Raw genomic sequence first — 26,487 nt, forward strand, 5'->3', positions numbered from 1 at the left:
TTCTTTCATTGCATTGTATAGATTGGCTGAAGATTCACGAGAAGGTATTTTTCCATGGAAAGGTGGCAGAGGAACTTTTGTATAGCACCGATAGTAGTTGCATGGATGACCATCAGCGAATACCCGCTGTTGTATGTTTTTGCATAGCTTTTTTTTTGTTCGTTGCGGGTCTGGAAACAGGCGGTGTGGAGTCACCGGGCTCATTAAACTAAGGTGCTTGATGAGAGAGGATATTGTAAGTAAGGGTGATGCGATTGAGGTGGCGGATGATGAAGATGGAGATTATGCTTGTGAATGACGATGCGAATGAGCCATGGACTGGGTAGCTTCCACCGGATGTTCTCGTGTAACAATGAGAAAGTTCCGGGAGGCGGTGTCGAGGCATTGGGTTGCACCTCAAATGTGCTTTTCAATCAGCCTTCACATCCGTGCTTCAACAGACAGGCTTTGCCTGACTGCCTCTGGCGTTTGAATGACAAATTCAACGCGCCTAAACATGACTTCGAGAGAACGGACGGTCACATCATTGCACACACGTTTATCGATGGCTTGTATGCTTTTGAATGGTCTTATATGAGCTGTGCCTGGCGTACGGTACGCCCTCACCATAAGAAAAGGGGCAGAACAAAAGGCACTATGCGTAGGACTGGTCGCATATGGCTTGCACCGAAGCGAAGCCATGTGTGATCCGACAATTTGGCTGAGCTGAGACGGCAATGCCGCGTGGCCTGCACATAAGGTTCCGGTAGCGAGGGCGCCGCCACCAATTTGCGGCGGCTCGAAAGCCGCCTCGGCGCTGGACCGGCGTGCTGTCAGGAACAGACGAACAGCATGTCAGAAATTTACCAAAAACATGGGAAACGCGCTGTGGACTGAGACACAGGTTCGTAGTCGTACATGATGTTATGATTGTACATAGCTTATTCCGCGACCCACACAGCAGCCATACCCATACCAGTCCCTATGCACATGCTCGTGACACCAATCTGCTTGCCGGTCCGCTTCAACTCCGTGAACAAAGTGCTAACCTGCCTCGCACCAGTGACACCGAGTGGATGTCCAAAAGCAATAGCTCCACCCTTGGGGTTGATCTTCGCCTGGTCCAAGCCGAGCTCGTTAATGCAGTATAGGCATTGGCTCGCGAACGCCTCGTTGATCTCATAGATGTCTACCTCATCCTTGTTCAAGCCAGTCTTCTGGAGAACGACGGGGATAGCAGCGGCTGGGCCGATACCCATGAGTAGCGGCGGCACGCCGACGACGGACGCCTGAACGAACTTGCCGATGACTTTCTGTCCAAGGCGTTGCGCAGTGCTGCGCTTCATGAGCAGAACAGCTGCTGCGCCGTCCGAAATCTGCGATGCGTTGCCCGCGTGGATCGACCCGTCTTTGGAGAAAGCAGGCTTGATCTTGCCCAAACTCTCCGCCGTGATACCCTGTCGTACGCCATCATCTTTGCTCACTGTGATGGTCTTCTCCTCGTCCGTCTTGGGGTCCGTCCACTTGACCGTCAAAGGCGCGATTTCCTCGTCAAACAAGCCCTTCTTCTGCGCTTCCACCGCCTTCTGGAAAGAAGCTGCGGCAAATGCATCCTGAGCTGACCTGGGAATGCCCTTCTCCTTCGCCATTTTCTCGCTCAGCACGCCCATGGGCACCTTGCACTCAGCAGCGGTCTTGTGCTCCTCAAGCAACTCGCTGAATTCAGTAACAGCCTGAGGACCGTATTGCGTGCTCATACTCTCGGCGCCCGCACCAATGCCAACCTCGATCATGCCGCTCTTGATTGCATTGGCAATGTCCACGCAGGCTTGGAGACCGCTGGAGCATTGTCTGTTCAGCGACTTGACGGAGGTTGTGACAGGGGAAGCCGGCGGCGAGGGCCGCGGCGCGGAATTCTGTGGCGCCGCCGCCGGGAGCGAGGACGGCGCCGACGGCGATGTCTTCGACGAGGGAGGGGTCGATACCGGAGCGTTGGATGAGCGCTTTGAAGGCGCCGTGAAGTAGGTCGGCGGCGGCAGTGTCTTTGAAGCCGCCTTTGCCGCCTTTGGTGATGGGTGTGCGGAGTGCGGCTGTGACGACGATCTGGAGGATGATGTTAGGATACAATGTCATCCAGGCATGAATGTATGTAGAACGCTCTCCGTTTGCATCGAGGCCGAACGATTTGCCACTTCATGTACTGCACAAGCGTCGGAAGGATGATGTGCTTGGTCGAGGGGGATTGACGTACATCATCAGGATGCTTCTGAAGCAGTGCCGACTTTCCAGCCTGCTTTGCACCGCTTAAGTGATCCGCGACCTGCGAAAGGCGGTCTTGCGCTGTCTCGTCGTCAGCACGCATACTTCTACCTCGATGGTCATCTCCACACACCGCCTGAGTTACGTCCCGTCTGGTTGGCCATTTTGTGAAGTAGAATATTTTGTGAAGAAGAAAGGAACAATATGGCAGAAGATAAGGGAGGTATTCACGCTGTTTGCCTCGGCGAAAGAACGTTGCTTTCTGATGAGGTCCGACGACCTGGCGACATCATCGTCTCGCTGCGCCGAGGTAGTTTCCGTTTGGAGTTTAAAGCATCACGTGTACGTCGATTTGTAGTTTAGCGGATACTTCACCCCAGCTTTTCACATGCGGCTCACGCTTCACATGCCACGGGGAAGAAGGGTCCGCTGACACTGACATGTCATGTGTCAGTCTTGGTCAACATTTGATCACTGAACCTTCTCAGGCATGCCTTTTTGTTGTCTTTGGTTGACGCGTTAGATCTGAGGCAGGCAGCACCGGCTCCTCAGCAGATCGACGCGAAGCCCTCTACAATGACGTCCTTACGAGGCCTCGCGGCAATTCGCCTACCACTGACGAGACGGGTTCGAATTCGATGTGCGCGTATTCTTCCGAAAGATTAGACATCTACCACCTTGGACTTCTCTCACCGGAATGCGACAACATTTTGAACGCTCCATCATACCGTCAGCTACGCCCGGCACGCTTGGATTACCGTGCGCCTTGTCTGGTTGGTGGAAGTAGTTGAAAGTATGACAGAATCTTTGCTACTCGCATTGAGAAACAAGCAAAGACGAAGTGCTTATGTGCAGTAGGGAACACACCGTGTAGGTGGGGGCAGCAATAGGGATGTACGCGGTGTTTGTGAGATTCCTGCCAATGCATCCCAAAAAGAGCTATATTTAGCGCTTCACGCATATTAATCAATAAACACGCCGTCGGGCGATCCCGCGCAACTCCATTGCGTGCAGCAAGCAATCAATTGATCGGCAATGCAGCAACATGCCGATGCACGCAGCGACATCTCGCGCCGGCAGTCTTCAGCCGCTCTCGTTCAGCCATGCCACGAAGTCCACCACGAGGACCCAGAAGAAAACGAAGCTTCGGCTAAGATCGCGAATCGCTCTAGCTTGTGACCGAAATATTGCTTCTCGGGCGAACCCAATCCACCGCACCCACTATGGCGTGCTGAACTGCTCGTTCACTCTCTCCAATTACCGACGACTCGGCTCAACGCCAAGTCGGCTCGGTACGAATGCGATCGCGCTCCGCTGACCAAAAGTTTTCTCCACTACGCGCGGACGTTTCAAAGGCTGCTCCAGCCAGCCCTAGCCAGCAAGCGACAGAAAAGACTGAATGGGCTGATGTCCGGCCATTCACAAACCGAACGCAAGCTCGTGGAGTCGCCTACCCCTGCAGTAGTGAAGAACTTGCGCAAGGTACCATGTAAGCTACGTAACAGCTCATGCGCTATAACTCCTATTCCGCCGTATCTAGATCGCAATCGATAAAAGGAGTGAACAGACCTGCCCGCATCGAGAGCAGTCAGGCTCCCGTGGCTTGCATCGCAGCCACCGCTAGATAAACAATGCATTCGTACCTTCGTAACTTCGCAGAAGCGCGTTGTTGCCATCCTCGCACCAGGACACGCGGTAACTGACTGGTTCTCGTCAATCCACGCAAAACTCTCCGGTGCAATCAAGCACTATCGTTGACAGTCATCTTTGTGAAAAATCGTAACTCTTAAGACGACCCCTGTGGAAGCCTTGAATGTGCTCGCTACAACCCGACCGTGAATCCGTGCCCAGCCTGAATTTTCGCGTATACTGTAAGCATCCTTCCAGAAAGGGGCAAGGGGTCAAAGCCGTAGACGCCGCTCAATAGCCGGAGGCGCACTCCACAAGTCTTATTTCGGTCGCTAACTAAAAGTTTCGCGTGTCAGAATACCTTCGTAGCTTCAGCACGAACGATTCGGACAACAGCGCTACCATCGGTTTTAAAGAAAAGGTCCTGTCCTCGGAATTTCTCGATGCTACCTCCTCCCGTCGTTTGAAAGGAGCCGCAAACATGCAGTCACTCGTTTATCTGTTCTTCTTTGCCATTCTTCGCCTTGTCCAGGCCATCACATCACCTGACATCTACTCTTTCACGCAGCCCGATGTCGCCACTCCAGGCCTTGGGGATGCTTCCCTCAGCCCTGCTGTGCCATCTGCGTCAAGGCACGGTTCAGGTCCAGCTTCCGGCATAAACGTTTTCCTACCGAACTACAAGTCCGACCCTAATTGGTAAGATGCCCTGCGAAAGTCTTGAGAAGTGCGTCGAGTAACGAATGGTAGGCTTCCTTTCGTGCTCTCGCTCAAGACCGTGGGTCTACAGGTCAAGGTCAATGAGGCTCTCAACATCACCAGCCAGACCAGGACCCTTGTGGTCTACACGTCTCCCAGCGTGACTTACAGCCCGACTACCGCGGATGTGACCACGCTGACGAACTTCGTGGCCAACGGCGGCAACCTCGTCTTCATGAACCAAGTCCCTACTGCTCTCCGCTCGCTTGCAGGTGTTTCCGCGTCGACGATTGACAACACGCACAAGAGATCCATTCTTCAATTGTCCAATGCGGCAGATTCCAAAGCTGCAGCTCTCCAAGGATTCAATTTCGCCGATTACTACGACATTAGCATGCCTATCTACGAGAACTACACTGCACAGGGTCTAGTCAACGTTGGTTACACACTTGCGAATGGATCAGTTGCATTGGGCAATTGGATTGTGCGAACCAACGGAGTTGACAGTGCCGACACGTCCGCTACCCACACTGCCTTTGTCAGGAACCAGCCGTCTGGTGCAAAGGGTCAGGTGTACAGCTTTGGAATGGACCTTGGATACCTCTACGTTCGTGCACTCGACGAGAGCGGTGGCTACTCTGAGAACTACGATGGCTACTATTACCCTGGCTACGACATCGGAACCCGCATCATGAAGAACATCGTCCTTTCCAGTGCTCACTATGTCAGCCTCTGGACTGTTCCGTACAACATGGGTTTGGCTTTCACCACTACCTGGGATATCGACACCTACGTATCGTACCCGCACGGTCAAGGTATGGCCGCTGCTGCCATGGAACGGGGCGCATACGGCAACCTGAACCTCCACACCAAGTACGTTACCGACGCTTATGAGGCGGCATACTTCCAGTACGGCATACCATACATCTACCAGATCACCGGGTTCCGACTTGCGTCTGATGGATACCCTCACATTGATTTCGGCAGTCACTCTGTCAGTCATTCACCCAACGCTGTAGACTTTCCATCCGGTACCGCCGCAGAGCGTTACCTTCAAGGCACCAATTCGGGTTACTGGCCATTCATTCACGAATGTTCCTCAACCACCTCGGATGGTACACCGAACAATGGCGAGGAGTGCGTCCAGGGTGGAACCAGTGGTCTCTCTTTCTGGACTGAGGACGGTACTGCGTCAGGTGAAGTACGTGTTTCCGGGTACCTCATCCGTCACGTCATGAACGATCTCTTCGGCACGAACTACAATCTGACCACCTACCGACCGGGTAACCTTGCATGGAACAAGTATCAAGCCAACCACTGCGTCGCGAATGGATACATCGGCGGATCCTCATGCTCAGGTAACTCCCATCTCACGCATCTTCCGTTCCAGGTCACACACAACCGCGAATCGTACCAGGAGATTCCGTATTACGAGTTCCCTCTCCAATGGTCTGATGGCGACGGCAACATGAGCAGCGCCGATTTCCCTGGCTCTGACTTCAGGAAGCAAGTCAATGATATCAAGAACATGGCACGATATGGCGGTCACTACAACATCCTCCTCCATCCTTCGGATGCAGTTTTGGATAAGATTCAGATCCAGCGTGCCCTCCACGATGCTGTTCGTCCTTTCGGTGTCTTCTTCAACCAGACAGGTATTGCCAACTGGTGGACTATCCGGGACCGTGCTGCCGTAGACATCACCGCCGCAAGCAGCACCTCGGTCACAATGAGCGTTCATCTGGAAGGTGCTGTTGAAGGACTCACGCTGCAGGTGCCAAAGACGTACACTTTGCAGTCGGCCTCCGGTTCGCTCTCAGCCTGCCAGCAGGTTTCTTACGACACGTTCACCAACGCTGTGGTCCTTCGCAACACCGCAAAGGGAGAGTACACTCTTACTTTCTCCGTCGGCACGGGTGCCTCCACTGCTTCTACATGCCCTGACTTCACTACCCAACCGGCTACAGAGTGTGTGGCGTGGGATGTTGCGGTCGATGATTTCCTCGAGACATTCTTCTACAACAACGGCATTAATCTGCTCCTCTTGAAGACTGTCGAAACGGGTCTGGGCACCAACCAGGTCAACGGCGCATTGCAAATCACTTCGACCACGAGCGTCAACTCCTACTACACTGAGATCTCGCGTTTCTGCTTTGACGCCACAGTTTACACCCACTTGTTTTTCGACACGATCATCCCTAAGGGTACTACCTTCTCTGTCCAGCTTGTATCATACGATTCCGGCTGCAATAACGAGAGGACAAGCACGACATTCCTGGACATCCGCGACTACGCTGCTGCTGATGGTAACAACCACACTGTCTCGATTCCTCTCACGGACTTTGCTGGGGAGAACTTCAACAACGTTCGTGGTGTCCGCCTCGTGAACATCGCACCTGTCCAGGTACCCATCTACATCGATAACATCAAGATCCAGAAGCGATGTGTGACAGCGCCTGGAGAGGACAAGACGCCAGGTCTCGCCATTGAATCCTTCCAGAACGTCGACCGATGGATCACTGGCATCAACAACATCTTCGGTAAGACTGATGATGATGGTACCATGAAATACGCCAAGCTCGCAGAGCTGGGTAAGATGCAGCTGTTGCCCGCCAACGCCAACTCTTACATCTACAGCCGCACTGCTGTGGGTGGAACCAATCTCAACGCCAAGGGCTACACCGATCTTTCGCTCAACGTTCGTGGTCCTGCTGGGGGCTCGTTCGACGTGGTTGTGACGTCCGGTACTGGCAACAGCAATTCCACTGTCAACACCGGTACATACGCAACCTTGAGCCAGAACAGCTATTCGAACGTCACCATCCCTCTTTCGAAGTTTTCTGGTCTCGACACCACCTCCATCAGCCAGATTACATTGCGCAACTTCAACCCGATCTCTGGCTCTTCTGCTGGTAACTTCACCGTGCGATGGATCTCCCTCCTTGGAAATGGTACCAACACTACGACTCCTTCGACCTGCAACACTCCTGCTGGCCTTGTGGTGCTGGACTTCTGTGACCTGAACGAGTTCACGAAGCAGACCAGCGCTCTGGGTACTCCTTTCTCTGACGATAATACGATGAGCTCTTATAATCAGACCGAGAGTGGATACATCAACCTTGCGCCTCGTGATTCGGACTCGTACTTCTACTCGCTACTTGCACCATCATCCGGCAGCTGCGCGACTGTAAACAGCACCTACAATGCTGTTACACTCACAGTATCAGGCCCACAAGGAGCAACTGCCAACGTTGGTTTCAGGCACGGTGGCAACAGCTGCAACACCAATGTGGTCACCGACTACGTCCCTGTTACCTTCAACACGGCTGTCACCGAGGTGTCTATTCCATTCTCGAAGTTCCCAAGTGGCTTCAACCAGAACTACCTCCAGTCCTTTGTTATGACCGGTTTCAGCGTTGCAGGTGCGACGTACCAAATCCACTCTTTGTCCTTCGTAGGAAACTCCAACAGCAAGGGTTGCGCACTTTGCGAGGGCACATTGGTCGACACCTGCTCATTCACCTCAGTGCCGCGTCAAAACTCGCTCAGTGGCCTGGTCACTGATGAGTCAACCCTGAGCTCTTACACTGTTGACACTGACGGCTCGCTCAACCTGGGAAGCAAGGCAGACGCCTACTGGTACTCTCAGTTTGGCGCCAACGCTTGCTACGACTCTACCCAGAACAACGCCACAGGCTTGCAGCTCTCTGTCGCCGCCGCCGCCGGTACTACATTCAACGTTGCAATGCGTTGGAAGACAAACACTGGGTGCTCTACCGTCTCCTCGCCAGCCTCCGTCCCGATCACCAACTATGTCACCTTTGCTGGCAACTCAAGCTACCAAATCGCTAAGATTCCATTCTCTGACTTCCCTGGCATCAACGCCAGCAGGCTTGACAGCATCGCTCTCTCCGGCTTCAACCCTACAACTGTCAACGTCAAGGTTGGCTGCATTAGCTTGGTGTCCACTACTGCTGCGACTGTCCCGCAAACGTGCTCTTGCCCCACCAGCGCCTGGCTCAACTACTGCAGCGGCTCTGGCGCCGCGAACAAGAACGCGAACGGCGGTGCGCAGAGTGATGACGGAACGATGAGCAGCACGCCTGCTCTCGTCAACGGTGCCCTTCAATTGAAGCCCGCTGCATCAGGATCATACTGGTACTCGTTGTTGAGCAACGTCGACGTCTCGTCGAACACCGCTCTTACCCTGAACGTCTCCGCGAAGGCGGGTTCGTCTTTCAATGTCCAGTTGCAGAGCAGCGGTCAGCGCAGCAGCCTTTCGAGCAGCGCCTATGGTGCCATGACGGGTAGCCCGGTTCTTCTCAGCATCCCGCTTTCAGCGTTCACTGCGACGACCAGCGCACTGAACCTCAAGGCAATTACTGCCGTTGTCCTGGAATCGTTCAGCGACGCAACTGCCACGTATGCTCTTAACTGCGCCTACTTCGGCAGCAACAGCACCTCGAAGGTCAGGCGCGACTCTGCCGTCACAGCCGACAACACAACAACCGTTGCTGGACCGCTTGCGCTTTGGCAACCCAGCTTCGTCTGGCACCACACCGGCAACATCCACAAGCATCAGCATGACAACGAGACCGACAATCATGCAGTCCTCTTCACGAACTCGACGAAGCATGCCAAGTTCATATAAGCATCTTTCCTAGCATCTTACAGCATACAATTGGGGGCATTAACGATCTTTACATAAAATTTCCCTACATAATTTTCTCTTCGTTCATTGGTTGTGTTAATACGTAAAGGCCATATTACCGGCGACGCTAGTTTCACGTAGATGATTTGTAAAAGTTAATACACCCTCCGTTACGATGTAAACTTTCTCCCATCTTGATGTAGTCTGGCGTGAAAGTTGGCGCGTGAGCAGTGGATGCAGGAGAATTGACTTCATCTACGGGATCCCTACAGGGCGAAGTCCGTGATGAGGATCGGAGGCAGCTCCAAGGGACCACATCATCGCAGAGCGATTCTGTCACTTTCTCTACACCCTTGAAATTCCGGTATAATGAAAAGCATTATAACACAAAGATCGAAGAACTGACCAATGAGTGGTGCACGTCATCGGGCAGGGATCGCTTGCGATATACAAAGAATGGAGCTTGGAATCCTTTCATGTTGGCGCACACGGCGTTAGCCACCAAAACTAGATAATGGTACAAGTGTTGTCTTAAAATATTCGCCTTTGTTTGGTCGTTGATGATTATCCTTCTCGTGACAGGAAGGCGCAGCGGGCGTCCCGCGTGCCTTCCACAATACAACGCAGCCTTTGGTTAGCCGTGCTAGATGCTGGTCGACAGAGACAAGCACGCTCATGCATGGTTGTTGGTGGGGATATAGATATAGGCCCCTACTGTAGATGTCGCAGGCTTGAGACTGCCAGCATCATGCAAAACCATCAAGAGGCCACTGGACGGACATCACCATTGCCATATTGGAGCCTACGTCGAGAAGATACAGATGCTTTGTCAAGATGTGGTTTGTCGCTTTGTTTCGACCTACGGGCTCATCCACTCATTCACGCGCATGGCGTCCCTGAGACGGCAAGCTTTGTTCCAGGAAAGACGAGCAAGCGTCGACAAAGCTTTCTCGCCATGGTATCCGCCGTCCTGGCCATGATGGAGCCCCCGTGTCCGAGCCTATATGAATAGTTGCCGTCCTTGTGAAACTCTTCGCGTCCAATACCACGCTTTTCTACGAATCATCTACAACAATTTCTCATTTAACGAATATAATCGCTTCTAAGAACAACAAAGATGTCATCATCCAGTCCAACCAGTCCAAATCGTCGCAAGAGCGATCCTGTTGGCGGCGCTGGATCACCGGAGCGGCGCAGATCGAGCCGAAACTCATCTTCCTCCAAAAACAAAGACAAAGAGCCTGCGCCGAAGGCTAAACAGCCTCAATTAACTAACGGGGTCTCTTCTGATGAAGGTGAGACTGTCAGTGCGCTATCAGCTCAGGATGGCTCGGCACCTAGCGATCCTTCTCCTGACAAGGAAGAGGAGAAGAAAAGCAAGCCTGAGAAGGCCGCTAGTAAAGTGAAGAAGACCAAAAAGGACGATGATGTCGACGCAGAAGATAACGACGACGAAGATGAAGAGGACAGGGACGACGGACAGAACAATCAAACTTTGGCAAGCAGGTTCAACCCATGGAAGCCCGTACCCCGTGGTGAACCTTTCAGAGAGCCACCTTTTGACGACGCATGGCTCCGGATTCTTTCTACTGGGACAGACAATCGTGGTAATGAATTTCCATTGCCCGATCTTTCCGATCAGCCCCCAGCACGAACGAGCAATGGGCAGATAGTGCCATCTCTCTGGGAGGATCGCGGAATCACTTTTCAGAAGGGACGATATATAAAGGACGCCGACGACAACCGGATCGATCAAGATGAGTATCTGGTCCTCAAATTGATCGACATGAGACCCAAGTCCAAGGAGGACCCAACACCCAGACGACAGCCGACGTACTGGGGAAACAAAAACGGTATTCCTAAAGACTGGGACGATACCTACATGATCAAGCAGCTCAATGGGAGTCACCGTGACAACATCAGGACAATATGCAATGAACCAACTTGGTCGCAAGGCGAAGCTGATTTTATTGCCAGCCGATTTACCGATGATGAAGACATCTCCATCAAGGAACTAGCTTATCAATTTAACAATAGATTCATGCAGGACCAAATCCCTTACAAGGAGACTTTCCCTTGGGATGAAGTTCACAAGGGGCGTACTACTGAAAGTATAAGGTAAGTTTACGATCTTTCTGTCAGTGACACACTGCATGACTAATTCTTTAGGGGTGAATATCTTCTCCACAAGCAGCAGTACGATCGTGGCGAAGCCCCAAAGAAGAGTGAAATACGAGACAAGAAGTGGGTGCTGGCGAACGGAAAGACCTTCGAGGAGATGATGCTCGATTACATGGAGACATATAATTATGCCGGCGCAAATGCGGTGAAGGTGAAAAGCAAAAACGGCAGCGATGGCGAGGGTCAAGTCAAAGAAAAAATGGTATTGCCCGAAACTGATGATGCCTATGATGGAAACACAATCAAACAGCTAAAGCAGCTGGCAGAGGACACAAAGCCAAAAGGTTTCCTGAAGGGGCTCACCAAAAAAGGCGAGATGGTTGCCAAATTCAAGAATGACCATCCGGGCAACGACAATGAGACAGCTGTAGAGAATGGCAATGCAGCTGAAGGCGAAGAAAAAGATGATAAAGATGACGATGAAGGTCCGACTGAAGCCGAGCTTACCGCCAATGATGGCGTCGAGGTGCCTAAATATCGCGGCGGCTCGAAGATAGGCCAGCCATACTACGGGAGCATGAAGAGCGCATCGATCCAACAGCTGCTTACCAACCGAGGCCTTCAATTGCCCGCCGGGTTTGGCCGTGGCGCACACTTAGTCACACCGAACAAGCAGGATTACATCAAAGTACTAGAAGATGATGACGAGGCAGTAGGCAGGTACAAACAAAAGAAGCCATCGACCAACAAGAAGAAGAAGAAGAGTTCTAAATCCGCGTCGAAGACATCATCCAGCAAGAAGAGAAAGTCATCCAGCTCTTCTACGTCAGTGGCTAAGAAGCAGAAGACAAAGCCGTCTGCCGACGCGGAAGCAGGAGGAGAGGAGGACGAGGAGGCGAACATATCAACATCCAGTAAGAAGAGGACATCGGTCAGCTCTTTAGAGCTGGCGAACATCAGGATGGAGAGGTGGAGGATAGCTGAGGAGGCGATCATTCAGCCGTCATCCCCGAAGCGTAATTCAGCTACGTCGTCTTCCTCGAAGCGTCACTCAGATATTACGTCTTCGTCACCCATTTCTCCCCGGAAGGCCTCCCTCAGGAACCAAAGCAGCAATGTTCCCGGGGATGTGGAGAAGGCATTTCCTGAGGGCCTGGGGCAAAAACGCGAGCAGGTTGAGGTCGACGACGATTTTGAGGTCGATGGCGAGACAGAGACAGAGGCAGAGGCAGAGGCAGAGACAGAGGACGAGCAAACTGATGCTTCTTTTGAGGAGTAAAGTGACGAAATGGTCATGTGAGAAGAGATCTTGAGATATTAATATTTGGGTGGGGACGTCAATGGAGGTCTCGATGAAGTGCAGTCCTAGGACAGATTTAGCACGGATTCGTGTAGTGGTAGGTACTTCTGATTAGTTCGTTCTTCTTTCTCTGCTACAAGTGGCTATTTTCCTGTTATTCAGATAGTAGACGTACAAGAGTTTTATTCTACACCTTATTCGTGCGAGTCAAGATCATCGTGAAGTGTGTTAATTACCACAATCAGTACCAAGCGGACTAGGTGGCACGGCTCTGTGGCTGATAGGAGCGGTTGCAACTATATATCAACTGCAAGGCTTCATCGCATCGTCCACGGCTTTAGATCAGAAAGGGAATACTTCTTGATTTGAAGATGGAAAGTCTCTGGAAAGAAGTCCTATGCAATACTGCAGAAGAGATGAGCCTAAATCCTGACTTAACAATGTATGGTGGGATTCTAACGTATGGAAGCGAAGATGAGCCAACGAGGAAATTTACAAACTTCCCGATTTGCTGTTGCTTCTATCACCCTCTTTGATTATTTCATTAGGCAAGTTCTATACGAGGAGCTCGGTTTTCAATGCATAGCCACGACTTGATACTGCAACACCACAATCACAACAGTTGATATTAATACTTTTCCTTGATGCGACAAATAGCAGCGCGCGAGCTGTATTGGCTACTTTTTCCAAAATATTAACATAAAGTGTTATAGTTGTGCTGTTGCATTGCGTTAGGGCGAAAATGTTAGCGTGTATTGCTTAGAAATCCCGAGCTCCTCGTACTCGGGTGGAGTTTGAATCAGGTAGCAACCTATTTTTGTGATGTGGCTGCAGAGTTGCCCACTTGGCTCAATCTAATTGGGCATGTTAGCGCTGCAATGGCTCGTATCTCTAAGCGGACTCGTATATGGAGGTATATATACATCCATATCAGTTCTCTTTTGTTCCTATCCTTGAGTTTACCATCAAGCAACCGCCTAGCTGTCATATTGTGAGCCAAACTCCTCTGAAACAATATGTCTAACGCATGTACTTATATGATTGCATAGACTCAGACGACGCTGTCACAGTAATTGCCGCATCCCATGGTTGAGACATCAGTCCGCGACGCACTCGTGGCATTTGCTGCGGAGCGCGATTGGGAGCAATTCCACACTCCAGAAAACCTCGCCAAGAGTATATCCATTGAAGCGGCCGAGTTGCTCGAGTGTTTTCAGTGGAGCGCAGACGCGGAGCCGAAGCGTGTGCGCGAAGAACTTGCCGACGTCCTGACGTATTGTCATCTTCTCGCTATTCGCATTGGAGCCGACCCGGATCAGATCGTGCTAGAAAAACTTGAAGTCACGCGGAAGAAGTATCCCGTGGAGAAGGCCCGAGGCGTCAGTACCAAGTATGACAAGCTTCAAGATAGCTCGAGTTGAGTTCTCTAGACCTGCCGTTGCTACATGGAAGTCCGAGGATGAGAGACATGGAAATTGGCCTGTCGTGTATGTACTAGACAACGATGGTCGCCCGGGCGGGAGGAACTCACATAATGTACTGAGAGATATCTACGTCGGAGAATCGCTCAACGCGGTGGGTCGAATGCGCCAACACTTGGAATCACCAGCCAAACAACATCTGACGAACATACGGGTCATCCTGCACGAAAAATTCAACAAATCGGTGTGTCTGGACCTGGAGTCATATCTTATCAGAATGATGGCTGGTGATGGCGCCAATCAAGTGCTTAATAGAAACAACGGCATCACCGACGCACAATACTACCAGAGGGAGGCGTATCGCGCGGGGTTTCGAGCTGTGTTCGACCAACTCAGATCTGATGGGGTCTTTACGCGAAGTATTCCGGAAATCGAAAACAGCAGTCTCTTCAAGCTATCGCCTTACAAAGCGCTTACGGAAGATCAAGCAAATTCCGTGGAAGAGATTCTCACAAGGTTCTTCAGCGATCTCTCGACCGGCGGGAGAAACGCAATTGTGATCCAGGGCGACCCTGGCACCGGAAAGACAGTGGTTGCGATATACTTGATCAAGCTCCTTGTCGACATTGCAACACTCAACTCGCTCGAAGATCTCAACAGCGACTCGCGATTTTCCGAATTCTTTACTGCAAGCAACCAAAGTCTCCTTCAAAATTGCAGAATCGGCCTGGTTGTACCGCAGCAGTCGTTGCGGAGCACCATCAAAGATGTTTTTCGGAAGACGCGCGGACTCCACCCGGACATGGTTATGACACCATTCCAAGTAGGAGAATCAGAGGACATTTTCGACATGCTGATAGTTGACGAGACTCATCGGCTCAATCAACGAGCTAATCAACCATCAGGAGTGCTTAATGGGAAGTTCAATACTATTACAAGGCAGCTATTCGGCAATGATGACTTCAGCAAGACCCAGCTCGATTGGATACTGGCGAAGAGTCGGCAGCAGATTTTCCTTTTGGACGCAATGCAGAGCGTTCGGCCAGCTGATCTTCCACAAGAGCTGCTTTCAGGTCTCGTTGCCGACAGTCGTGCAACAGGCCGGCATTTCCAGCTCCGCACTCAAATGCGCGTACAAGCGGGCTCAGATTTTGTGGCTTATATTCGCTGGATCCTTGATCCTAGCCCTCTTTCCGTTCCGCGAGCGCGACTGAGTTTTGGAGAATATGATTTTCGGGCCTTCGACACTGTTGAAGAAATGAGAGATGAGATTTTCCAACGCAACGCTGAAGCGGGACTTTCACGCATAGTTGCGGGCTACGCTTGGGAGTGGAAGACTCAGAAGGACAAGACGGCTTTTGATATTGAGATTGGCGAAACGAGACTTCGCTGGAACAGTACGCCAACGGATTGGGTTTCTTCCGACAACGCGCTGCAGGAAGTTGGTTCGATTCACACGGTTCAGGGTTACGATTTGAACTACGTTGGCGTCATTATTGGTCTGGATTTGCGCTTCGATCCGCTTCGAAGGCGGCTTTATATCGATCGCGACTCGTACTTTGATAAAAAGGGTAAGGAAAACAATCGGGCGCTCGGTAGGACCTACTCGGATGACGACTTGCTGCGGTTCATAACCCAGATCTATGCAGTACTGTTGACACGAGGGATTCGGGGCACATACGTTTATGCATGCGATCCCGGGTTGAGAGCATATCTTTCGAATTTCGTCCCATCTAGTGCTGGGAGTCCTGCGAATTCAGCTCTCAACCCGAACAATCACACTATACTCTGAGAAGCAAATCAATGTCCTGCTTATGAATTTCCTAACAGTGAGCAATTGGGGGCTCTTCTCTGCTATTTTATCATGCAATTACTCACGTCAGTATGCAAAATAACTTGAATAATTTAGCACCTCGCTTGGAATGCAATTTTCTCGTGTCTATCCGACCTCGAAAGCGTTAGAGTGGGTGCACGAGCTTTCCAGTGTAACCTAAGGCTTACCAAACCAAGGAAATGATGCATGCTCGCAGTGAAGTATGGTAGTACAGGCCAAGGAGTGATGTAATATTGGCTTAGGATAAGACGCGCAGGGTGCGGGGTCGTTTCTGCACAGGCTAATAAGATTGAACATCTGCCAATATACCCAGACATCCAATAAACCACGCAACTCAGCAATGGCATCCCAAGATCCTAACTCTGGTTCGGGCTCATATTCGTATCAAACCCCAACTTTAGCATTCAAACAAACTTTATGCTTCTCCTGCTGGGACATATCGTCCAATCTACGGCGATGCACCGCTTGCAAACGGGCCTCGTACTGCTCAGTAAAGTGCCAGAAGAAAGACTGGAACAGAAATCACAAGAAAATCTGCAAGAAACTTGTTGTTTTAAACAAGCAGAAGGGATATGTACCCTCGGTTGGCAGGCATTGGGATAATTACTACAGCGAGCAGGTATATTATTCGGCGCATTCGGCAAGACGAGCGAGCCGGTTCTGACACACTTCATAGGTGCTGGATATCTCAAGATCTGGTGCTCAGATCCCTAGTGAACTTGGGGAATTGGTTGGGTATGTCCAAAAACCAACTGCCAACAAACTATATACATTTATATACATTATACAGCTGACACTTACGGTTAGTTTCGAACCATATTGCTATCACTGTTATAGAAGAGAGTCCCAACTTGAAGATCGGGCGAAGTTGAACGTGTGCCGATACTGCCTTCTTACCTCGTTCTGCGCCTCTTGCCAGCAAACACATCCATTAGCGGAGTGCGCGACCTTGCAAGATATTGCAGCAGATGATAAGATCTTGGTAGATCTCCACCGGCGAACGGGAAAGACCTCGACTATTTCTTTCACCAGATTTCCCAGAAAACAATATTGTCCTCTCTCTTCTGCAACGGACTGGTATGACTACTACACAAGGCTCTCAGACAAGGGTGCCTGCAGTTCAAAAATGAATCGAGATCTGAAGTACCAAGCAAACGACCCAAAAGAACGAGAATTCGTCGAATATCTGAGATACGGTACCAACACGACCACTATTCAACTCACCTTGATCTCTGCCTTGGAGGCGTTAATACCCAATATCGGCACTCGGGGCTCGATCAACCTCCACATTATAGGTGCAACTGGAGCTGAATTTAACTCTGTTCCTGCATTTGAGGAGCTATTGCACCTTTTACCGTCGCTAAGAACACTTCAACTATCATTCGTAGGTCTGCATGCAGCCCAGGAGCCACACACAGTTCAGTGCTGCACTGCGTGTACCAATATGGGACGGACGATTTCCACTACCGTCTGGAGAGGTCCATATCACGCATACGTCGATACCGACTTCTACAAGACGCCAGATCTAGCAGCAGCCTTCCATTCGGGATTTTCGGTAGACGAGCAAGCGGACTGGTACCCAACCGTCAAGTATCTTGCACATGCTCCCCATCCAACACTCTTTACTGCGGTCAGGTACTTTGAGATTCAGGGAGAGATGGAAATTTGGAAGAATCTGGGGGCTGAATTTGTGAAGAACGCTGAAGTAAATAGGTGGAAGGGGATGTCTCCTTCGCTTGTACTGTGTGGGAACAAGCCGAACGAGGTCGTCTATAAAAACTATTGGTGGTATATTGTGAAACAAAGGTGATTTGGCAATAGGAGATTATTGTGTGGCTACAGTTCAGGAGGCGGAGTCATGGGATTGATCTTCACCAAGCTGGCAAAATCAAGGACTTCGACAGAGTCAGGAGTTTGGCTGTGTGGCACCGTGTTGCGGGTTGTAGGTTGTGGCCTTGCAGTGCTGAGAATGATGAGTCGGTGGACAGAAATTAGATTGGAAGAGCTCAGCGAGGCTACGATTCGGGAGGCGGAGTCATAGGATTGGTTTTCACCAAACTAGCAAATCAGTGAGTATGGAGTAGCCTTGGCCAATTGCTAGTAGTCATTGTGGTCACCGAAAGGTTGATTGTTTCGACCTCGTAAACAGGGGCAAGCGCGTTTCGCAGAAATTTCTAGAGCACCGTTTGTGTGTATAAAGAGCCGCCCGCCCCCAGCTTTTGCTCTTTCTTTTCAAACTCATTACTTATATACCTCTACACACGACCCACCTTGTCTACCACCCGGAAGTCCTCAAGAGCAAGGTAAGCAGTATCTGTAATAATGGACATTTTAATCAGGCCCTGCTAATGCTTGCTCAGATTACATCTCTCACAGACATACCGTATACCCAAACCACACTCCGCCTAAAACAGGAACGATCAGCCAGCATGTCCGGCAGAGCTCTTGGTGGCGGCGTCGGCCTCAACCCCAATTCTGACGCCGTTCTGGATCCGGCTGCCAATGCATTCCAGACATCTCTGTTCAGGCCCACGCGCGCCGTCTACCCACCTCCGCCCGGCCAGCCCGACCCTGACGACCTGATTCGCGACATCCCCTTCCAGGAGTCGGCATTCTCGGACTTCCAGAGCGTCCCTTTCGCGCAGGTAATACATATGTACACCCCTAGGAACTCTTTTGCCTCCGCTAACTACTTGCTGCAGCCACCCAAGCGAGACGTCCCCTCGATCGTGATCGCTTACCTGTCCGTCCCGCAGACCCAGGGCCCTGAACCTGATTGGGTGCAGTTGATGGATCACTTCAGGCAGGACAGGTGCCTTGATGGCCCGGGGAACTGCCAGGACCTGTAAGTAACGGTCTCACAGATCTGGAAGACGGTGATACCTTTACTGACTCAACATCACTACTAGCTACGTCTTCGTGACGCGGATCGTCATCCCAAACGTTATCATCGAGAACCGACGCCTGCTCCATGAGCTCTACATGGCGAAGCGGACGCTATCGGCAAACGTGCGCTTTCGGTGAGCAATTTCAAACTTGTTTACTTCAACATTTACTAACCTCCTTGTTACCCAGGTACGACTACTGGCACACCCACGACGCCACCTACGCCCCTCCCTCCGCCGAACCCCTAAACGCCTTCCAGACCCGTCCCAACCGCCCCGTCCTGCGCTCGGTCCCAACGCCCTCCGGCCAGAACTTCAAGCAGTGGCTTGCCCAACCCTTGAACACGCCCGTTCACAAGCAGCCCTGCCCTGGCCAACTTATGCACCGCCCCTGTGCTCTGGACGGCTACTTGAACGAGGACGAGGGATCCGTTCGTCGTATCAAGCCTGAGGCGCTGCTCCAGCGTACGGGCAAGGTACTGAACTTATTCTGGTGGATCTCGGCGCAGAACGCTTGCTTGAAGCGGTACATGGCGGCGGGGTGGGTTGGCATTGAGCAGGAGTGCTATGCTTAAGCAGTGTGGGAGGGGACCAAAGAGGACGTGAGGTTATACTCATCGAAATGGCGATTCGAATCTGGACGATGTTTGACTCAAAAGCCGTTATGGCTTGAATTGCATGACCTTGTCCGTTTTATTTCAGATGGGAGTGCCAAAATACCTCTTTATTAGATTGGCCTTCCTACATTCGGATTAGACAACTCTTCCAGCTCATGCACCATAAGTGTAGATAATCCACACTTTCTTTCCTGCCGTCTCTTTACATCCTATGCACCTTACTATTCCTGCTCCACCTCCTAAACGTCTTCCCCTTCCACCAAAACAACCCCGTAAACAAACACCACAGCAAGATCAAACTCGCATTCGTCATAATCGGCGGCACAAAGCCCGCCTCCTCCGCCCAAGGCGTGATAAACTTGCTGAACCCGTAACCCCAAACGTTCTTGTTCACTGTGATGCTGACGAACAAGCTGCCTGCGACGGGTTTGTAGCTGTCGACCGCGTAGGTACTAACGATGCCGGGGATGGCGGCAACCTGTGGCAGAGAGTCAGTATGGCAAGGTTGGCTGAGGGGTGGGTGACGTACTTGGATGCCTGCGCAGGTGTAGCCGATGATGACGATAGCTTCCCAGGGCCAATGATTGTCGTATCCGACTGACACGATGATGTTGCCGAGATACATGATGATGATATAGGGTATCATGGCTGGGAGACGCATCTCGGGCTCACGGATGCCATTGTTGCGGCGTGTAGAGCGTGCGGAGAGCCAGTCGGAAAGAGGACCGGCGGTGAACAGTCCGATGAAGGCGCCTACTAGTACTGCGAAGTTCATGAAGCCTATGTCCCATTAGTACGTGGTCTCTACTGAGATGTGTGCAATGTGACTCACCGATAGATAGAGGCTTGAAGTTGTACGGCGGTGCCGCAAAAGCCTGACTTTGCGTCAAGTTCAGCGTCAAAAACGAACTGCAACTCCATGATACCACAAAACTTGCGAACTCGACAATTGGGAAAGCGAAAAGCTTCCAGGGAATCCACAGGTCCAACAGAATGCTCTTGAATGGATGAGCGTTCTTCTGGAAAAGACCCCACTGCCCTTTACTGGGCTTGCCCTTGCCCAGGTACGGATCGCGCGCGGCCGTTTCCTCGCGTGTAAGACCTTCCTCCGTGTTCGGAAGTGCTGAACTCGCTGTAGGTACGTGTTGGATCTTCTCTTGTTCTACATCGACGTCGTCGTTGTGCGCCGTGTGCCCCTTTTCCGTAGAAGATGCCGCAGGACTCGTCTTCGCAGGAGCAACTTGCGTAGCTTCGGGATGTTCTCGAGGAAATCTTGTCTCCGGGAACATGAAAACGACCATGAGAAAGCTCAGTCCAAGAATACCGGTGTTGAACCACCAGAAGCTCCTCCAGCCAACAGTCTCGACCATGGCGCCGTTGATGATGGGTCCGACCATCAGAGAGCCCATGTAGACGACCCAGTAAAGCGTGTTCCATTTGCCTCTGTCGTGCAAGAAGAAGATGTCCGCGATGACTGCAGGCATGATAGTCTCAGCTGGTCCGGCCCCAAGTCCGTTCACAACACAGGCACCCATGAAGGAACCGTAAGAGTTGGCCTTGGCACGCCATATGGAAGTTCCGAAGTTGATGAGTTGAGAAATAAGATAAACGGGACGACGACCGAAGGATGTGCTGATCGGGACCCTAGGATTTACCGTCAGCTCTTTGTTTTTGGCCACTTCCAAATATTGTGTAATAAGCCAAGTTCCCATAACAAGCCCCGCCTCCTTTCCTCATCGTTGTAACATGAACAAAAGAGCTTGACTTACCAGACAAAGTTACTAAACCCCAGCACCAGAATACACACTCCTGTAAACTGGACAGCATCCGCCAAACTACAACTGAACGCCTCCATCAACGCCGGAAACGCAGGCGCCAACGCCAGTGGTCCAAACCCTTGCGTAAACGTCACCACGCTCGCGCTCGTAATACAGGCGATCTTCCACGCCGTGCTCCAGTTAAGCGGATCATTTGGTGAGTCCGAGGGCTGCGGGACGAGAACAGTGCGGTGAGCGCCTTTGACGAAGTGGTGGGCGCCGACGTCTGCCATGATCTCGGTGCCGGGCAGGATCTCCGTGTGGAGTTCGGCCTCGATCTGGCGCAGTTCCTGAAGACATTGTTAGTATGAAAGGAAGGAGGTGATGGAGACAAGCTAGAAGGGGAAATACATTTTGATCGTGTGTGACCGACATCTTGGTCGATGCGTCGCTCCTCGTGAGCCAGAATCCAAATAAGAGTTCAGATGGGAAGAGTGAAGGTCACGACGCGTCCGGGGTAATCAACGCGACTCTGGGGTTGTGATATACCTCTCAACGCATACACGGGCCAGTTCCGCCGATCACCGGTACTTGGTGCAAGTAGAGACGGGAACGGGATTATTCCTCTCTTCGAACAAGCGCACAAGTCTGTTGATGCGACTAGGCCGGCTTGTGCCAATCACGATTGGGATGGCAGCGGCTTACGCTAAATCGAAGAAGGGCTATCCCCAGGGAAGGTCTGGACAGCATCCGAGCTTCAGAACGGCAGTTGCGATACACAGCAGCGTATGTAAGATAGGCCCGATTTGCGACGCCTACACGTGTTTCAAGGCAGAGCGGTAGACTATTGATGTTGAATCATGTGAGTCGAGAACACTACGTTTGCAAAGCATCCCACCCTTAGGCTTGTCTTAGATGGGTGCGCATTCTACCTGCAAAGGAGCGTCATCGCCGGACATGACGCCCAATTGCGCTGTGTTGCAGATAGACATCCTGGTGGGAAAGGCCTTAACCGGGTAGGAGGATCGTCCCCTTGCTCTATCGCAACCGTCCTCGATCCCGTGCTGGTTACGCCCTGATACCGTCAGTTTGATGCCCAGCCAACTGCCGTACCTGCCACCTCCCCATCTTGGTACACTAATACGAAAAGCTCTTGACGCGCAGCGCCGCCACGGTCACCCACGCGCACCCCGCATGAAGCTCATGCGGCCAGGCGATGACTTGTGGCTGGCTAACGAATGACGCTGGGCCGGGGCGTGGCGTAGGTCAGCGTAGCGCATTAGGGGGTAATGCGGGGATGTGCAAGGGCGCAGCCGGCCCAGAACGCGGGGAAAATGGAGCGGGTGATCATCGCGGCTTCTCTTCCTTATCACAAAGTCCACGGTCCCAAGTCGCTCAAGATCGATCGTTAACCTAATGATCCCGTGATTTTACCTCGCTTAACCAGTTTCAAAGCCTTTGTGACCTCGGGATGCTCGGTTAAGACTTCGTGAGGTGGGAATCGAGCTAGCTCGCTTTACACTAACTCGACTGTGGACCTCTTGCAGCTCGCTCCACAGTCGAAGTCACATCTTGGCGCCTTAACTCAATGTCGAACCAAGCTCAGATATTCCCTTTGCTCACTCAAGCTAATGTAGCAGCCATTATCGAGAATCGGCAGGACAACAATCAACACTGAAATGTTCTCACGTTGGGCAGGAAGTGACAAGTATGGTCAAAAGGCATCGACATCTGAGAACACGATTGTGATGAGAATGCAATAGCGTCCGAAGACTCTTACTTCAAAACTGCTACGCTACAATTAAACAAGTGGTCATCGAAGCCTGCTCTCGGCAGGAGGTATCATCCTGTAAACACAGTCCAAAACATGAAGCAGCATCATTTCGCTCCAAAAAAAACTCATCTCATATGCCACGCGCTTTCTCTGCGTCATGTACAATTCAATAACTTCCCATCCATCGCGCGTGGGCCAGTATATACACCCTATCCCATGCATGGTCAACTTCCAAAGTTCGACGCCGATGCTCTGCTCTATTTCGGAATCGTAGCATTGGTCGTGCTGGGGGTCCTCTTCCATCCGCCCCAGCCCCATCCGCCTCCAGCGCTCGCGGCCGGTGTCGGCGCTGCAGCTGTCGGCGCTGGTGTCGCTGCGGGTGCAGCAGGCGTGGCTTTCGCTGCCGGTGGTGTTTGCGCGTTCATTGCCTTCTTCATGTTCTCGAACCTATTCTTTATCTCTTCGAGCTCCTGTTTGGCGACAGCCTCTGCCGTCTTCGCGTTCACAAGCTCGAGAAGTAGTGCCTCGTTGTCCGCGGGAGCCTGGTTGTCTGTAATGGTGAGCACCTGCTGCGTAGCAAGCGATGAAGCCCGCTTTGCGAAAGTTATCGGCGCTTTCATAGACTTTGTAGAGTCCGATCGACCGAGTTTGAACTCGCGGAGACCCCCTCTTGTAGACGCCATGCTTTCTGTCGTGTTCGATCTTGATAGAGACGGTGTTGAATCTGGGGTCCCTTCCGAAAAAGGTACTGAACCCTTGCGGACGTTTTGCCGTAGTTCCTGAATCGTCTTCTCCAGCTTCTGGTTCTGGTTGTAGGAATCCTGCAGACGATGTCGAGTCTCCTTGAGAGCCTCTCGTGATATGTTTAGGTCAGCCTGTACATCGTTCAGCTCCCTCGTCACAGCCTGGGCGCGTAATGACTCCGAAGTCAACTGGTCTTTTGCACGAGCAAGATTATCGCGCAAAACCTGTTTTGTTTCAAACATCGAAGACGCGCGGTGGTGGGTCTGATGCGTCGGGAACCGTTCATCCAGAGTCTTGGCAGCACCCTCCAACTCTTGAGGCAGAGATGCGTTATGCCCCTCATCAGTCGCTTGAACAAGCGTGGCAGCTGTGATGGTAGTTCTGCGGCGAGATGCTCGATCCGATGGTGTAGCAAGAGAAGATGGCTTTGATCGCATCTTGTCAAGGACCGCACGTACGATGCGGTGATCCTCCTTTCGCTCTTCTCGCTGCTTCTGGAGAGCAGCCTCAAGCTCGCTGTTCGAACGTTGTAACTGACTGACGGACATCAACAACTGCTCGATCTGGTAGTGCAAGTCTCTATCGTTCGACGAATGACCCGTCTTGATAGACAGAGCTCTCGACTCATGGCCAATCTTGATAGATGGAGCCTCCGAAGCTCGCGAGATGTCCGTCAGCGCCGTGCTTTGCGTGTTGGTAGATGACTCTGATCCATCCGCGGATTTAAGGGTAGATGCAAGGCTTTGTGTAGAGGGCGTTCTTCGTAAGAAACTCAATGGCCGTGACGGGGCAGTCAAGCCGGGGCTGAGAGCAACCGATTTAGTCGAGTTCGATCCGCCCCACAATCGGCCGAGGAAGGAAGTAGCGGAATTTTGCACTTTGGTCTTCTCCACAGCATCCTGCTCTTCCTTATAGATTGCCTCCAAGCCCTGCAGCTTCTCCCGTGTGACGGCTTCCGTGAAGCTGACGAAGTCTTTGACAAGGTCATTGGCAGACCGTGCATTACGCCCGTACGGATCCCACATTGCCCTGCTCAGGAGTAGTTGCATAACATCTTCGAACTCAGTCAGAGCCAAGAGTCTTTTCTCATTCCTCCTCATGAGCGCAAGAGCCACGCGCATGATGGTTTCCGAAGCGCCTTCGGCGAACAGTACATCGTAGATGCGGAAGAGCATTGGAAGCGGACATGTCGTTGCGAAGAAGGACAAAAACCACGACGACGCATAAGCCGTTTCTACTCCGAGCTCCTCGAGATGTGCTGCGAGTTTGGGCATATGCTGTTGCAAAAGACGCTGGAACTGGAAGATGCGGAGATGTAGTCCAGATAGGTCGGGGAGAAAGCACGCTCTTAGGTCGTAATCTTCCATGAGCCTGATGATCGTTAGCACGACGTTGGAGTCTTTATCAAAGAGCGTGTACGTACCGCACAAGCACGCAGAAGGCTTCCTTATCGCCCATCTGCATCAAGAGCGGGCCGACTAGGAAGCCCAAACCCTGACAGTACCCAATCTTGTCATCGTAGAGACTGAAGCACTTGAGCACACGCCCGAGCATCTTCTGACCTTCACCATCAGGATCCTTGAACATTTCCACCCCAGGAAAGCTCCTACCCAGATCCTTGTTGATGATGTTCTCATATGGACTTGACTCCCCGCACAGCTGGTCATATTGATCTTCAATCAATTTTGCCCTTGCTCCTGAAGCACTCTGCCACACGACTCCACGCAGCGGCGCTGGGATGCCACTACGAATCTTGTTGAGAGTGAGTGTAGGCAGGCGTTGCACTGTTTGTGGGTAGTCTCGCACGAGGGCGGCCCAGAATTCGAGCTCGGTCATAGGTGGTGGTGAAGGGAGTTGAGAAGCGCGCATGTCTGCAGCACCGTCTTCAACCAACTTTTTCAACTGGTGCATCGAGGGTGGGCGTGATTGGGATCGGGCGCGGGAAGCTTTCATGTTAGTAGCTTTCGAATCAGCCATGAGGGCATTGTTCTCCTGCTCCAGACGCGCGAGGAGGAGCGCCATTGACTGTACACGTTAGACTCAACCAACTTTGACCCCACGAGTCCGAAAACTCACCTCATCCTGGCCCTCCTCCTGCGGCTCCTGTTCCTCCTTCTTCTCCAGCTCGGCCCAGTCGACTTGTGCACTGTGTTCGGAACCGTTGCTGTTGCTCCTCGAGCGCTCGGCAGACGTGGGAGTCTTGGGGGGGTCTTCGTCGGAAAGGGAGATGGTAGGACTGGCAAGTGCCAAGCTCCTTCCCCGTTCGTGACTACCGCGTCGACCGAACGCACTCATGATCTCAGCGGAGCTCGGACGCGAAGAGGTCCTCTTGTGCTCTTGGATGGTGATCTCGGGGTGCTGCAGCGCTGGCGAAACAGCTTCGTCCTCGACGGCGGGTGCACCATCGGTCTCAGATAGCGGAACGGTGACCATCGAGTCAGTTGGCAGTCGCTCGCTGTCGATGTGGATTCTGGGGGCACGCCCGGCGGTCTCCTGGCCTTTCGGGGCGCTCGTCTCCTGCGCAACGTCCATGATTATTTTCCCGTCGCTTTCAGTTTGGTGACATCTGCAGGGACCGTCTAGGGTGCAGGTGTTGGCTGGGAGAGAGATCGGGCCGCAGCTATGTTTTGGTACTTCGTGGTACGTCGCAGTGTTTTCGGTAGCTGTCTAGTGCAGGAATTGGCGCGCGGGTTGGCTGTCAGAGGTTGCAGACGGTGCTTGCAGCGGGTGCGTTTCGAATGGCGGCGTTCGCGTTGGGATGTTCAACGGGGGAAAAACATGTACCGAACGAGTGGATTTGCAACGCCGCAGCAAATG

At 52.0% G+C, this 26,487-nt stretch overlaps 7 protein-coding genes across 7 annotated transcripts; 4 read left to right on the top strand and 3 right to left on the bottom strand.

Annotated features, from left to right (window-relative positions):
- Window positions 1-920: 920 nt before the first annotated feature.
- POT1 (3-ketoacyl-CoA thiolase with broad chain length specificity) lies at window positions 921-2,402 on the bottom strand (the record flags this gene model as incomplete). Its single annotated transcript, XM_056209061.1, has 4 exons — window positions 921-1,776; window positions 1,817-2,082; window positions 2,231-2,319; window positions 2,372-2,402. 4 exons carry the CDS (start codon window positions 2,400-2,402, stop codon window positions 921-923), a joined length of 1,242 nt encoding a protein of 413 aa, XP_056075883.1.
- A 1,946-nt stretch (window positions 2,403-4,348) lies between these two features.
- Window positions 4,349-9,217, top strand: N0V89_000238 (uncharacterized protein; the record flags this gene model as incomplete). Its single annotated transcript, XM_056209062.1, has 2 exons — window positions 4,349-4,566; window positions 4,618-9,217. The coding sequence occupies 2 exons, from the start codon at window positions 4,349-4,351 to the stop codon at window positions 9,215-9,217; spliced, it is 4,818 nt and encodes a 1,605-aa protein (XP_056075884.1).
- A 1,117-nt stretch (window positions 9,218-10,334) lies between these two features.
- N0V89_000239 (uncharacterized protein) lies at window positions 10,335-12,617 on the top strand (the record flags this gene model as incomplete). The annotated part of the gene is made up of 2 exons (XM_056209063.1): window positions 10,335-11,335; window positions 11,387-12,617. 2 exons carry the CDS (start codon window positions 10,335-10,337, stop codon window positions 12,615-12,617), a joined length of 2,232 nt encoding a protein of 743 aa, XP_056075885.1.
- Window positions 12,618-13,723: 1,106 nt separating this feature from the next.
- On the top strand, window positions 13,724-15,851 carry N0V89_000240 (uncharacterized protein; the record flags this gene model as incomplete). Its single annotated transcript, XM_056209064.1, has 2 exons — window positions 13,724-14,017; window positions 14,061-15,851. 2 exons carry the CDS (start codon window positions 13,724-13,726, stop codon window positions 15,849-15,851), a joined length of 2,085 nt encoding a protein of 694 aa, XP_056075886.1.
- A 2,471-nt stretch (window positions 15,852-18,322) lies between these two features.
- On the top strand, window positions 18,323-19,353 carry N0V89_000241 (uncharacterized protein; the record flags this gene model as incomplete). Its single annotated transcript, XM_056209065.1, has 3 exons — window positions 18,323-18,738; window positions 18,803-18,913; window positions 18,969-19,353. 3 exons carry the CDS (start codon window positions 18,323-18,325, stop codon window positions 19,351-19,353), a joined length of 912 nt encoding a protein of 303 aa, XP_056075887.1.
- A 244-nt stretch (window positions 19,354-19,597) lies between these two features.
- Window positions 19,598-21,587, bottom strand: N0V89_000242 (uncharacterized protein; the record flags this gene model as incomplete). The annotated part of the gene is made up of 5 exons (XM_056209066.1): window positions 19,598-19,873; window positions 19,925-20,175; window positions 20,228-21,039; window positions 21,264-21,502; window positions 21,564-21,587. 5 exons carry the CDS (start codon window positions 21,585-21,587, stop codon window positions 19,598-19,600), a joined length of 1,602 nt encoding a protein of 533 aa, XP_056075888.1.
- A 1,596-nt stretch (window positions 21,588-23,183) lies between these two features.
- N0V89_000243 (uncharacterized protein) lies at window positions 23,184-26,202 on the bottom strand (the record flags this gene model as incomplete). The annotated part of the gene is made up of 3 exons (XM_056209067.1): window positions 23,184-25,041; window positions 25,094-25,695; window positions 25,747-26,202. The coding sequence occupies 3 exons, from the start codon at window positions 26,200-26,202 to the stop codon at window positions 23,184-23,186; spliced, it is 2,916 nt and encodes a 971-aa protein (XP_056075889.1).
- Between the last annotated feature and the right edge of the window lie 285 nt (window positions 26,203-26,487).

The sequence above is a fragment of the Didymosphaeria variabile genome, assembly GCF_027946475.1.
Source record: "Didymosphaeria variabile strain IMI 356815 chromosome Unknown scaffold_1, whole genome shotgun sequence".
NCBI lineage: Eukaryota > Fungi > Ascomycota > Dothideomycetes > Pleosporales > Didymosphaeriaceae > Didymosphaeria > Didymosphaeria variabile.